At 71.8% G+C, this 12,389-nt stretch overlaps 1 protein-coding gene across 5 annotated transcripts in view; it reads left to right on the top strand.

Moving 5' to 3' along the window:
* COL18A1 (collagen type XVIII alpha 1 chain) overlaps positions 1-12,389 on the top strand; it is a 71,357-nt gene that overhangs the window by 47,850 nt on the left and 11,118 nt on the right. For 4 of the 5 annotated variants that reach the window (XR_012905354.1, XM_075934108.1, XM_075934104.1 and 1 more), the window contains 21 exons: positions 637-663; positions 1,324-1,539; positions 1,925-1,951; positions 2,665-2,727; positions 2,840-2,917; positions 3,252-3,305; positions 3,417-3,566; positions 4,619-4,681; positions 5,008-5,052; positions 5,764-5,895; positions 6,435-6,506; positions 7,015-7,041; positions 7,427-7,471; positions 8,276-8,338; positions 9,494-9,529; positions 9,983-10,072; positions 10,253-10,282; positions 10,391-10,417; positions 10,953-11,015; positions 11,522-11,596; positions 11,874-11,909. Coding sequence is in view for 4 of the 5 variants with exons in the window: in XM_075934108.1 (XP_075790223.1) it covers positions 637-663; positions 1,324-1,539; positions 1,925-1,951; positions 2,665-2,727; positions 2,840-2,917; positions 3,252-3,305; positions 3,417-3,566; positions 4,619-4,681; positions 5,008-5,052; positions 5,764-5,895; positions 6,435-6,506; positions 7,015-7,041; positions 7,427-7,471; positions 8,276-8,338; positions 9,494-9,529; positions 9,983-10,072; positions 10,253-10,282; positions 10,391-10,417; positions 10,953-11,015; positions 11,522-11,596; positions 11,874-11,909 (1,419 nt within the window). In the remaining variant the exon portion in view is untranslated. The remainder of the gene's footprint in view (positions 1-636; positions 664-1,323; positions 1,540-1,924; positions 1,952-2,664; positions 2,728-2,839; positions 2,918-3,251; positions 3,306-3,416; positions 3,567-4,618; positions 4,682-5,007; positions 5,053-5,763; positions 5,896-6,434; positions 6,507-7,014; positions 7,042-7,426; positions 7,472-8,275; positions 8,339-9,493; positions 9,530-9,982; positions 10,073-10,252; positions 10,283-10,390; positions 10,418-10,952; positions 11,016-11,521; positions 11,597-11,873; positions 11,910-12,389) is intronic. The other variant, XM_075934106.1, reaches the window with a different exon arrangement.

The following is a 12,389-nucleotide window of genomic DNA, read 5'->3' as shown; positions in this document are numbered from 1 at the left end:
GCCCAGCCCCGTCCCCCTGCCCCGTGGCACCGGGTGCCCAGCCCCGTCCCCCTGCCCTGTGGGCGCCCTGTGGCACGTGCTGTTTGTGCAGGGGCAGAGCAGAGAGCTGGGCACATCTATCCCATTACTGGCTGTAGCGCAGACAGATGGGCGGGGCGGGGTTGGGCTGGGGGTGGGAGGGGGAAGATGCAAGCCAGGCAGCGAGAAGGCAAGACCAGGACTATGACTGGAATGAAAGGCGAAGGCAGGCGGAGGGGGCGTGTCCAGAACAGCTGAGTAGCCCCTTGTGCAACTAGCGATGGTGCGAGACGTCTCGCGCTCCGTGCACTCCGTGTCCCGGACAGCTAAGCGTGCGGATAGCAATGGTGTGAGACATCTTGCGCTCCATGTCCCGGACAGCTGAGCGTGTGGCTAGCGATGGTGCGAGACATCTCGCGCTCTGTGTCCCGGACAGCTGAGCGTGTGGCTAGCGATGGTGCGAGACGTCTCGCGCTCTGTGTCCCGGACAGCTGAGCGTGCGGCTAGCGATGGTGCGAGACATCTCGCGCTCTGTGTCCCGGACAGCTGAGCGTGCGGCTAGCGATGGTGCGCGGCTTGTCTGCGCTGTGCGGTGATGTTTGCTCTGTTCTTCCACAGGGGGAGAAAGGCGACCTGGGCGTGAAGGTGAGTGCGGGGCTGGGTCACAGGGGGCAGGGCCGGGGAGCTGAACGGGGGTCGGCCTTGTGTCGGTAGCAGGGCTTCTGCACACCAGGGACACGTCCCTGGAGCCCGGTGTGACGCGGGGGGGGGTGTATCTGCTCTGTGACCCGGGTCCCCCTGCGCTGGCCTGTGATTCCCATGGACTCACCCACACGTGGATTGGCCCAGACACCTGGGCCCAGCCCGGGCAGTGAACAAGGCTCTTCCCGGGAAGGGAACAAAGGGGGGGGGGGGGGACGGCCCCTGGCTGGGGGCAGGGCTGGGAGCTGGGCAGTTTTTACAGGAAAAACATGGAGAGGAGACTAAGCTGGGGGCTGGGGGTGCTGGATCCCTACCCCAAGGGGACTGAGGCTGCCTGGCCCCGACTCCTGTAGCCACGTCACGTCTGTGCTGTGTCCCGGAGAAGCAATAAACCCCCCTGTTCTACTGGCTGGCGGAGTCACATCTTGCTGGATGCAGGGGGGGGATCCCCAAGGCACCGCTACACCTGGCTCCAAGGGGCCCTGGGCCGGGCCCAGTGGCTGGGGCAGGGGAATCGGCCGCTCCGCCTCCGCAGAAAGCAGCGGGGGGCGAGCTGGGAGAGCCGGGGCCGAGTGCAGGAGTCACTTCCCCCTTTGCCCCCAGGGCAGTGCGGGATTCGGGTATCCCGGCTCAAAGGGGCAGAAAGGTGAGCCAGGTGCCCAAGGATCGCCCGGACCCGCCGGCCCGCCTGGGCCACCCGGCACTAGGGTGCAGCGCCCCGATGGCTCTCTGGTGGAGCAAGTGGCAGGGCCGCCCGGCCCCACAGGCCCCCCAGGGCTGCCCGGGAAAGATGGCCTGCCTGGCAAGGATGGAGAACCTGTGAGTACAGCCTCGCCCAAAGTGGGCCGGGGGGCGGGCGGGGGGGGGGCGCTGGGCCGGGGGATGGGTTTGGGGTACGGGCGGGGGGGCGTTGGGCAGGGGAGCAGGTGGGGGGGGCACTGGGCACTGTCCAGGAGTGGGGGCAGCAGGAGAGGCCAGCCTGGCGGTTTGGCGCTAGCTGTGGGCGTGCCGTGGGAAGAGGAGAGCTTGGGTCCACTGGGGAGGGAGAGGTGGGGCTGCGTGGGTGCAGGGCTCCGCGGTAGCCACAGCTCCCCAGCGGAGGGGGCCTGTGTCCGGGGGGGAGGAGGAGCGGGGCCGGCGCGGTCCAGGTCTGTCGGCCGCCTTGCGCAGCCTGTGGCGTTAACGCCGATGTCTCTGGCTTTAGGGCGATCCTGGGGAAGACGGGAAACCCGTAAGTGGCACCGTTCGCTTCCCGCTGCCGGGGGCCGCCCACACGCACTCGGGAGACTGGCCGTGCAGGATTGCGGGTCCTTGCCATATCGTGCATGCGCCCTGGTGCTCCCTGCCAACCTGCCCCCCCCCTCCTGCAGCACGCCCCCCACCTCCCCGCAGCATGCCCCGCCCCCCACCTCCCTGCAGCACGCCCACCCCACCCCACCCCGCAGCATGCCCTGTCCCCCCTCCTGCGGCACACCCCCCCACCCCGCAGCACGCCCCCCCACCCCACCCAACCCCACAGCACGCTTGGCTCCAGGCCTTGCCGGCCGGCAAAGGAACACAGCCCAGAATCCACCTACGGTGCCGACCTGAGGGTGCCTTGCCCTGCCCTGCACGGCCAGGCCTCGGCGGTGGCCGTGGGCCCAGGTCCGGGCGCCACAAGGCTGTAGGCAGACGAGAGAGTCCAGGGCCCAGCAGCCAGCGTGAGCCGGAGCAGAGGGAGCCGGGAGAGCAGAGGGCCGGGGCCGAGAACAGTCGTCAGGCGGGGCAGGGCTGTGGGCTCCGGGTCTCTGCCAGCCGAGCCGAGGGAGGTGCGGGGCGAGGGCCAGCTGCCCGGCAGTGCGGGGGCTGTGAAATGCCCGTGGCTGGGGGTTCCCAGACCGGGCAGCCGGCTCTAGGGGGTCCCTGGCCCCGCCCGGCTCCGGCTCCGTCTCTGTTCCCTTGCAGGGTGACGTTGGCCCCCAGGGCTTCCCTGGGACTCCGGGAGACCCGGGCCTCAAGGGCCAGAAGGTGAGTTGTGGGCTGCGGGGCGGCCGGCCGGGCTCTCCCTGCCCTGTGTTGCTTGGGCAGCGTAAAGGGTAGGAACGGGCCTGTCCCCAGCTGTCACCTCTTCTGTGCCTAGGGGGAGCCGGGAGTCGGGGCGAGAGGCCCCCCTGGACCGCCCGGGCCACCCGGCCTCTCCTCCAAGCAGGACAAGCTGGTAGGTTGCTGCGTCCTGCCGGGGGCACAGATGGGCCGTGCCGGAGCTGCCGATCGCTCGCCAGTGGGGACGTGGGCGTGGCCGAGCCCTCGGGCTCACCCTGGCAGGGAGCTAGGCAGGCGTGTCGGTCGCGCGGGCCAGCGATTCCCTGTGGCTGTGGCGCCAGACTGTGGGCTGCCTTGGCGCGGTGCCCTTGGCGGTTGCTTCCCGGCGCGCCGCAGGCTAGTCTCCCGTGCTCCGCCGGCCGGGCGCCTGGCGTTGGTGGCGCGCTGCCGACTCGGGCCGGCCAGCGGCACCGCTGAGCGCGGGGGCTGCCCGTGTGCTTCTCTTGCAGACGTTCATCGACATGGAGGGCTCGGGCTTCGGCGGCGACCTGGAGAGCCTGCGGGTGAGTGGGGGCGGGGGGGGGTGCTGCGGGGCCAGGCGTGGTGCTGGACGTGGCACCGCAGGCGTGAGAGAAGGTGCCGTGTGCCGCCGACCGTCCTGTTCTCTGTTGCAGGGCCCCCGAGGCCCACCAGGGCCCCCTGGCCCTCCTGGGGTACCCGGCCTGCCAGGGGAGCCAGGAAGGTTTGGGAGGAACAGCACTGACTTGCCGGGCCCCCCCGGCCTGCCAGGCAGAGATGGTGCCCGTGGAGCCCAAGGCCCACCGGTAAGTGTGGGGGGTGCTGGGGTGCTCCAGGGCTGTGGGGGCCGTGCCGGGGTTAAGGGCAGTGCCCCCGTGTTTCCTGCTGCAGGTCTAGGGCCCGTAGGCCAGGCTGAAGGTGCTAGAGTGGGAGGGCAGGGGAACCGCAGCTTGCTGGGACTTGGAGCACAGCTGGTGGGGGTGGCTCGTGCTGGTGGCGGGGGTGGGGGGGCGTGCAGCTGGCGCAGGGCGTGGCAGGGCCGTGGTGACCCTGGTGGAAGTAGCCCATGCCGGAGGGGGAGGGGGCATGCAGGTGGCGCAGGGCGTGGCAGGGCCGTGGCGACCTTGGCGGGAGTGGCCCATGCCGGAGGGGGAGGGGGCATGCAGCTGGTGCAGGGCGTGGCAGGGCCGTGGCGACCCTGGCGGGAGTGGCCCATGCCGGGGGGGGGCGTGCAGCTGGCGCAGGGCATGGCAGGGCCGTGGTGACACTGGGGGGGGCGTGCAGCTGGCGCAGGGCATGGCAGGGCCGTGGTGACACTGGGGGGGGCGTGCAGCTGGCGCAGGGCGTGGCAGGGCCGTGGTGACACTGGGGGGGGCGTGCAGCTGGCGCAGGGCATGGCAGGGCCGTGGTGACACTGGGGGGGGCGTGCAGCTGGCGCAGGGCGTGGCAGGGCCGTGGTGACACTGGGGGGGGCGTGCAGCTGGCGCAGAGCGTGGCAGGGCCGTGGTGACACTGGGGGGGGCGTGCAGCTGGCGCAGGGCGTGGCAGGGCCGTGGTGACACTGGGGGGGGCGTGCAGCTGGCGCAGAGCGTGGCAGGGCCGTGGTGACACTGGGGGGGGCGTGCAGCTGGCGCAGGGCGTGGCAGGGCCGTGGTGACACTGGGGGGGGCGTGCAGCTGGCGCAGAGCGTGGCAGGGCTGTGGCGACCCTGGCGGGAGTGGTCCGGGCAAGGAGATGCCATGTGGCAGCAGCCTGGCGTGGCAGAGGCAGCGGCCGTTCCTCGTGCCCACGGAGCCGTGGCCGGAATGGGGCAGCTCTGGACCGTTTCCGCCCGCTGAGCGTGTCTCTGTCCTTGCAGGGTCCTCCTGGTTCCCCTGGAAGAAATGGGTCGGCTGGCCAGGCTGGGCCGCGAGGAGAGCGGGTATGAGCCCTGCTGGCGTGGCGGGGCCTGGGCCAGCACCACAGTCTATACCTCCCCGGCTGGGGCGGGGCAGAGCCAGGGGTAGAGCTGGGCCGAGTGCCCCAGGGCGGGGGGCTGGGGGTGGGCCTGGGCCGGCGGGGGCCTCCCTCAAACGGGTGGGGCCGCGCTGGCAGCTGGGTAGCCAGTGGGCACCTGTGGGGGTTGGGGAGCTGCAGGTCCAGGCCCAGCAGCCTCCAAAGGGCTTGGCCCCCAGCTCGCCGGGAGCTGCCCCGGCCGGCCAGCCAGCGGCGCACTGACCACTCTCTCCCTTCCCTGCTTCTTCCCAGGGGGACCCCGGTGCCCTCGGCCTGCCCGGAGCTCCAGGACCCAAGGTACCGGAGCCCCCACAAGGGGGGGGAGGGTCTGTCTGCTCCCGCGCAGCCCAGGCTGCGGTGTCAGGTGCTGCTGGCCAGCCAGGGCGCAGGCGCAAAGGGAGCTCGGGCAGGCAGGGGGTTGGGGACGCAGCGGTGGAGGGGAGCGGGGGGGATGTGGCTGTGGGGTGGGCGGGCGGCTGCAGGATGAGGTGGGGGCGGGGCCGGAGGACGCAGGGGGGACGTGGTGTGGGCTTCATCTTTCTCCCCATGAGAGCCCCACACCCGCCCACCTGCCCTCCCGGCTTCTCTGCGGCTGCGGGCAGGGGGAATGCGACTGTGGGGTGGGGCCGCGGGGGCGGGGGACGCAGTGGGGGGCTGCAGGGCAGGGCCTGGGAGGGGCTGGGGACGTGGCTGGGGGGCTGGGGACGTGGCTGCAGGGGGGGTGCTGTGGACGGGGGAGCGTGGCTGCGGGCAGGGCCCGGGAGGGCTGGGGAGGAACGAGGTCGGGAGCTTTGCAACCCCGGGCCGGTCCCGCGCTGCAGAGCGCTGGCCTTGCGATCCGGGGGCGGGGACGGTCCCGGAACAGGCGGGGGGGCTGCCGCTGGGTTTGTGTCCGACGTGCAGCTCAGGGCGGGGTGGGGGCCCCAGGCTGGAGGAGCCCGGCGCTCTGCCCAGACGCGCCCTGCGGCCTGGGAGCGCTGCGTGACTGCTCCTTTCGTTCCCGCGCAGGGCAGTAAGGGCGAGGCGGGGCTGGCCGGCGCCCCTGGGGAGACGGGGCTGGCCGGCCTTCCGGGGCCCATGGGACCACGTGGGCTGCCAGGTCCCCCCGGCCCTCCCGGGCCAGGCTACGAGGTGGGATTTGTAAGTACGAGCTCGGAAGTCTTACGCTGCCATCGGTCAGCAGGTGCCCCACGGGGGCCCCTTGCCCTGTTCTCTGGGGGTCACTCGGGGTGCCCGCGGGGGGCCCTTGCCCGGTTCTCTGGGGGTCACTCGGGGTGCCCGCGGGGGGCCCTTGCCCGGTTCTCTGGGGGTCACTCGGGGTGCCCGCGGGGGGCCCTTGCCCTGTGCTCTGGGGGTCACTCGGGATGCCCGCGGGGGCCCTTGCCCTGTGCTCTGGGGGTCACTCGGGGTGCCCGCGGGGGGCCCTTGCCCAGTGCTCTGGGGGTCACTCGGGGTGCCCGCGGGGGCCCTTGCCCTGTGCTCTGGGGGTCACTCGGGGTGCCTGCGGGGGGCCCTTGCCCGGTGCTCTGGGGGTCACTCGGGGTGCCCGCGGGGGCCCTTGCCCTGTGCTCTGGGGGTCACTCGGGGTGCCTGCGGGGGGCCCTTGCCCGGTGCTCTGGGGGTCACTCGGGGTGCCCGCGGGAGCCGTGTTTGCATCTCATGGGGGTTTGTTACCTCAGGGCGACATGGAAGGCTCGGGGTTGCCGTTGCTTTCTGCCACGCCTGGAGAGCGCGGCCCCGAGGGGCCACAGGTAGGTCCCCTTGCCCGGCCGTCAGTGGACCCCGTCTCTGCCTGCCGGAGGAGTCTTCCACCCCGCCCCGGAGACCCGGCATTGCACAGCGCGGTAGCAAGGACGCTAGCCCCCTAGGCTGCGGGCTGCGTGTCCACGGCATGAGCCAGCTCTGTGGCATGGCCACCACAGGCCGGCTTGGGGGTGCACGTCCCTGGCGGGCCACCCTGCTGGGTGAGGTCCGTGCATTCCCCCCATCCCACCCACCATGGGCAGACCCCCCGGGACAACTGAGGCAGGGGGTGTGCAGCCAGTGGGGGCAGGTGTTCGTGGGGCAGGGTGCTGGGAAGAGCCGTGCCCGTCGGGGGCTGGCTGGGGCTGAGTGACCGCACCCGGGGTGTGACGTCCTGCAGCCCGGGCTGGTGTTGCTGGCCGTGAGACCACAGACAGGCGCCGAGGTTGCCGGCGGGGGGGGCTGCGAACACGCTCGGCTCCTTGGCCTGAACCCGTCTTGTCTTCCTTCACACAGGGGCCCCCTGGACTCCCCGGACTCAAGGTGAGAGCCCTGGGAACGTGGGACCCCAGTTCCCCAAGCTGGCCTGGCTGCGCCGCCCCCAGGCCTCTGAGACGGGCACTGGGAGAGGGGCCAGTCCAGCCCCCGTGCTCGGCCGCACCCCCCGGTGTCCTGCACAGGGGGTTCCCTGCAGGGCGTGCGGCTGCATGGAGTCCCTGGAGCCAGGGCGTCTCGCTGGCGTAACGCCTCTGCCTGCGAGGACAGACCCGCCCTGGCCTGGCTCTGCCCCCTCGCTGGGAACTAGCCCCCAGCTGCCTCTGTGCCCTGAGCACCCCTGCAGAGGGACGGTGCTGCTGAGCCGCGCGTGGAGCTCTCGGCCCTCGCGCCTGGTCTGTGCAGCTGCTCACCACCGGCCTTTCTCTTGCAGGGGGACGCCGGCAGCCCCGGCCTGCTTGGCTTGCCAGGACAGAAGGTAGAGTCACTTCACGCAGCTACACGAACTGCCCGCATCCCTCTGAGCCCTAGCGGGAGGGCCTGGGAGACACCCCCTCTGGGTCAGCTGAGGACCAGGGCGGGGATCAAACGCGCAGCCGCCGGGACCCGGGGCAGGGATGGAGGAGACGCGCGGGGGCCCGGGGCAGGGATGGAGGAGACGCGCGGGGGCCCGGGGCGGGGATGGAGGAGACGCGCGGGGCAGGGATGGAGGAGACGCGCGGCCGCCGGGACACGGGGCAGGGATGGAGGAGACGCGCGGCCGCCGGGGGCGGGGATCAAACGCGCCGGGGCCGGGGGCGGGGATGGAGGAGACGCGCAGCCGCCGGGGCCGGGGGCGGGGATGGAGGAGACGCGCGGCCGCCGGGGCGGGGATCAAACGCGCCGGGGCCGGGGGCGGGGATGGAGGAGACGCGCGGCCGCCGGGGGCGGGGATGGAGGAGACGCGCGGCCGCCGGGGCCGGGGATGGAGGAGACGCGCGGCCGCCGGGGCCCGGGGCGGGGATCGATCGCAGCACGTCCTATATGCAAGCTCTGATCACGCGTTCTCCAGCTCACGGCAGCTGCGACTGTCTCTGGGGCTGGGGGGAGGTCGATGTTCAGACGCTGCCCAGTGTTGTCAGGCAGATTGGAGCGTGTGGTCTGGTGAGACCGGATGCCCCTAAACTCGCATGTGGGCCTAGAGCGAGGCTGCTCAGGGTGGCTGCTGGGGGGCCCTGTGGAGTCACACCCCGAGGAGCCAAAGGCAGGACCTCGGTGTGCTCCCACTGTCTGTGTGTTTCAGGGGGACCATGGTACTCCAGGCGTGGACGGGCGCCCAGGGCTGGAAGGTTTCCCAGGACCTCAGGTGAGTGTTGGGGGGACCCCCCTGCCCGGCCTGGCAGCTCTTAGGGGCTGACTGCTACACAGTCGGGTTGTGGGTACAGCCTCTGGTAACAGCCGGGCCTGGGTTATTCACTGCCACACCCATGGATCGCCTGTTGTGACAGCGCATTGGGGTTCCCCCGACTTCTGCACCCCCGTAATGGCCCGGACAGACTCCACCAGCCGGTAGAACAGAGGGAGTTTATTGCTTCTCCAGGATACAGCACAGCACAGATGTCATCTGGTTACAGGGCAGGCCTAGGATGCCTCAGCCCCCCTTGAGATGGGAGAGCCTGGGCCCCTAAATCCCAGCCCGTTGCCTAGGCTGCTTCCTCCATGATACCAGCCAGAAACTAAAACTCTCTTCCAGCCCTGCCCCCAGCCAGGTGCTGGTCTCCGCCCTCCTCCCTGTGTCTCCCTCCCTGGGAGGCTGAGGCTGGGTGTCTGGGTTAATCCACCTTTGGGAGAGTCAGTGAGAATCTCCCCTCCCAGCGCAGGGGGACCCCGGTCACAGAGCAGACAGCCCCCCCCCCACTACGCCACAGCTGTGCACGGGCAGTCAGTCGGTTCAGACAGCCGAGGCCTGGGCTGTTCACTGTCACGCCCTGGTTAGTGACCCCATGGAGCGCCTGTTCCTTGGGCAGCCGCGGTCAGGTGCTAAAGGCCTCGCCGCAGACGGCTAAAGCTCATCCGCGGAGCAGACCTGCGCACCGTGCACCGCCTGTCCCTGGCTATGGCCTCCACCCTGTGGGCTCAGCCCTGTGCCACGCGCCGGCCTGGCCCAGCCCCGCTCCCCCACGTACAAGTGCCGCGCTCAGCACCCCAGGGGCCCGTTCTGCCCCATGTCCCGGGGTCTTCGTGGGCTCGCCTGCGCGATGGCCCCTTTCCCTCCAGGGCTGTGCCCCCCCCTCCTCTGCGCTCTGGGGGAACCCCGGTTGCCCCCGGAGACGTCCCTGAGCCTGCTGCGTGTCTGCTGTCTCTGGCCCGGCCCTGGCTGTGCCCGTGGCAGGGCTGGGCCGGCTCCTGCACGTGGCCCGAGGGCTCGGCGCTGTCCGCCCGGCGCCAGCAGCAGCGTGGGCTATCTGGGTGCTCTGTGCTGGGCGCCATGTGAGCCGCACTCCCCTCGCTCTTGTTGCAGGGACCCAAGGGCGAGCGGGGCGGCCAGGGGCCCAAGGTGAGTGGTGTGGGGTGCTGGTGTGGGGCTGCCGGCTTTGGGGTGTCATGGCCCCGCGTGGCTCGCTCCCTTCCCACCGGGCCAGCTGGGGGGGAGCTGGGAATAGGAGGGGGGCAGGCTTGGGGCCTGGGCCTCTGCTTGTGGGGTGGGAGCCAGCTTTGGGGGGCTGCTTGTGAGGGGGGACCCTATGATGGCAAGGGGAGCAACAGGCCCCATGGTTGCCGGGGGGCGAGCTTGTGGGGAGGGCCCATGGGGACGATGGGGGGCCGAGGGGGCGAGCTTGTGGGGAGGGCCCATGGGGACGATGGGGGGCCAAGGTGGCAAGCTTGTGGGGAGAGCCCATGATGGCAAGGGGGTCGGGCTTGTGGGGAGGGCCCACGGCGGCAAGGGGGGCCATGGGGGCGGGGGCATTCTGGGCTGCGGTTAGCTCACAAGAAGGATTGCCGTTGCCAGGGCGAGCGAGGCCAGGACGGCGTGGGCTCCCCTGGCCCCCCCGGGCCGCCCGGCCCCCCGGGGCAGGTCGTCTATGCGTTGGGTGAAGAGGTAAGGACACGTCGCCCCTGTGGCCCACACGCCCGGCTCTCGGGCCCTTGCCCGCCTGTTCCCTCGCGGCTGTCGTGCCCGGCTGCCCTGTGCCAGCTGGTGCTGGTGCTGGTGCCGGCGGGAGAGTTGTGCCGCGGCGGCGAGGCGGGGCAGCCGGCTGACGTGTCTGTTCCTTTTCAGGAAGCGCTCGCTGCTCTGCCGGGCCCCGAGGTAGGTAGCCCTGAGCTCCCGGCCGTTCGCCCTGCGGCCCCCTCCCTGCCCCCGGCCACGCCGATCTCCGGGCCGTGTGGGGCTGACGGTGCCTCTTTCTTTCCCCAGGGCAGACAAGGCCGCGCCGGCTTCCCGGTGAGTATCTCCGTCTCCCTGGAGAGCCGGGCGGCTGGGACAACTGCCAGCCCTGTGCGGAGGGGCCCTGCCCCCCGACCCGGGCACGGCGCCCAATGGGGAGGGTCTGAGCCAGACCCTGGGGGTGTAAATCGGTGTAGCCCCCTGGACACTGGCCCCTCTCTGCTGTGATGTGGCACCAGCCCCTCAGGTGGGGGGGATGTGGGGGGCTGCCGGTCAAGCCGGCCGGGCAGAGGGTCGTTTCTGTGCCTGCCATGTCCCAGAGATGGGGAAAGCTGCTTGGGGCGCGGCTTCCCCTCCCCTCTGTGGGCGAGGCACGCAGCCGGGGCTGCCTGGCACCCTCTCAGTTGGCGGGCTGTGCTGGGCGGCCGAGGCTGCCTCCGTGCCTGCTGGACCCCGGGCAGAGGAGGCTCGGTTCAGCCGCGGCACGGCTCTACCCGCCTGCCCTGCCTCTGGGGAGCCCCGGTGCCGGGCACGGAGCCGTCCCTGCGTGGCGCACCGTCTCCACGGCGACTCCTCCCTGCTTCCCTTTCAGGGCCCGGCGGGACCCAAAGGAAGCCCAGGAGACCCAGGGTTCCCGGGCGCTCCAGGACCCAAGGTAGGCCGGCCCGCCGGGCCCCGCTGCACGCTGCCTGTCGGAGGGCGGCCAAGCCCTGGGCCCTGGGCAGGCAGGTCCTGCTCTCTGGCTGCCGGCCCAGTACTGCCCTGAGCTGGAGCCCATGCGAAGCTGAGGGGCAGGGCAGAGCCCAGGAATGGTCTGAGGGTTGGAAACCTGCCCTGGCACGGTGGGGTCCCTGGATGGAGGGGGACCTGCCCTGGGAGCAGCCAGTGGGTGGTCTGGCAGAGGGAGGGCTCATGGGCCCCCAGGGCCGGAGGCTGGCGCTAGACGCGGTCTGACCGGGAATAGGGGGACGGAGCAGCTTCCCGGGGCTGGGGGCGTCTGCGCCGGGAGTCGCTGTGCGGCAGGGCTCCCTGCTGGCTGTAGCGCTGCGGGTCGTTTGGGCCGTTCGTTAGCGGAGCCAGAGCCCGGGCGGCAGCGGGGGTTGGGCAGGGGCGGGGTGGCATGTCTCCTGACTCCCGCTTGTCTTTACCTCCTGGTGCCAGGGTGAGAAGGGGGAGCCCGGAGCCCTCGCCGGCCCGGACGGGACGCTCAGCGCAGCCGGCGCGAAGGGAGACAAGGTCACGCGCCGACTCGGGCTCCCGGCCTGCCGCGGGGTGGGGTGGGCGCCAACCCAGTGCCCTGCCAGTCTGCAGCCGCTGCGCTGCTCGCGCCAGTGACCGGCGCTGCTGTGCCACCCCTTCCACGCGCGGGCAGGAGGTGCTGTCGGTGCGGGCGTGGTTCCCGTGCCCAGGGGTCTGTCCGGGCTGTGCCCTTGGGGGCTGGCGTTTGCCAGGGGCCGCGGGGTGGCCACGTGCACATCGTGACGCTAACGCTTTCCCTCTTCTTCGCCTGCAGGGCGAGCCGGGGCTGGTGGGAGCCAGGGGCCCGACAGTAAGTGCGCAGGGACGTCTCTCTGCCCTTGTGTCGAGCGGGGGCTGCCTGTGCCCGCCGGGTGTGCGCCACGGCTGGGGTCACGCTCATGCGTGCAGGGGGCCCAACGCCAGCCCGTGTGGGCTGTGCTCGGGGGCCCAGGTCTTGCTCCACCACCCACGGCCGGGGCGGGTTGCCAGGCCCCAGCCGGCCGGTGGGCGACCACCCCGGGTCCGTGGCTGGGGCTGAGCCATGTGCAGGGCCACGTGCAGAGCGGCATGGGAGGTGGTTCTGAAATGACTGAAGCGGGGGCGGGACGAGAGGGCGATAAACTCACGACAGGCCCCCCGCCCCCCTTACCGCCCCGCGGCCCTGTCGGTTCTCGCCGGAAGGGGGCTTGCGCCGACCCACCGCATGGCGCTCCGTGTCTGCGTTGCCACGGCGGGGTTGGCTTGGAACTTGCAGACTAACCGGCCCGCCCTGCTGAGGCTAGTTCCCCTC

The sequence above is a fragment of the Pelodiscus sinensis genome, chromosome 7 (genome assembly GCF_049634645.1).
Source record: "Pelodiscus sinensis isolate JC-2024 chromosome 7, ASM4963464v1, whole genome shotgun sequence".
NCBI classification, from domain to species: domain Eukaryota; kingdom Metazoa; phylum Chordata; order Testudines; family Trionychidae; genus Pelodiscus; species Pelodiscus sinensis.
The sequence above is the reverse complement of the archived record's forward strand: the minus strand, read 5'-3'. Positions and strand labels throughout refer to the sequence as shown.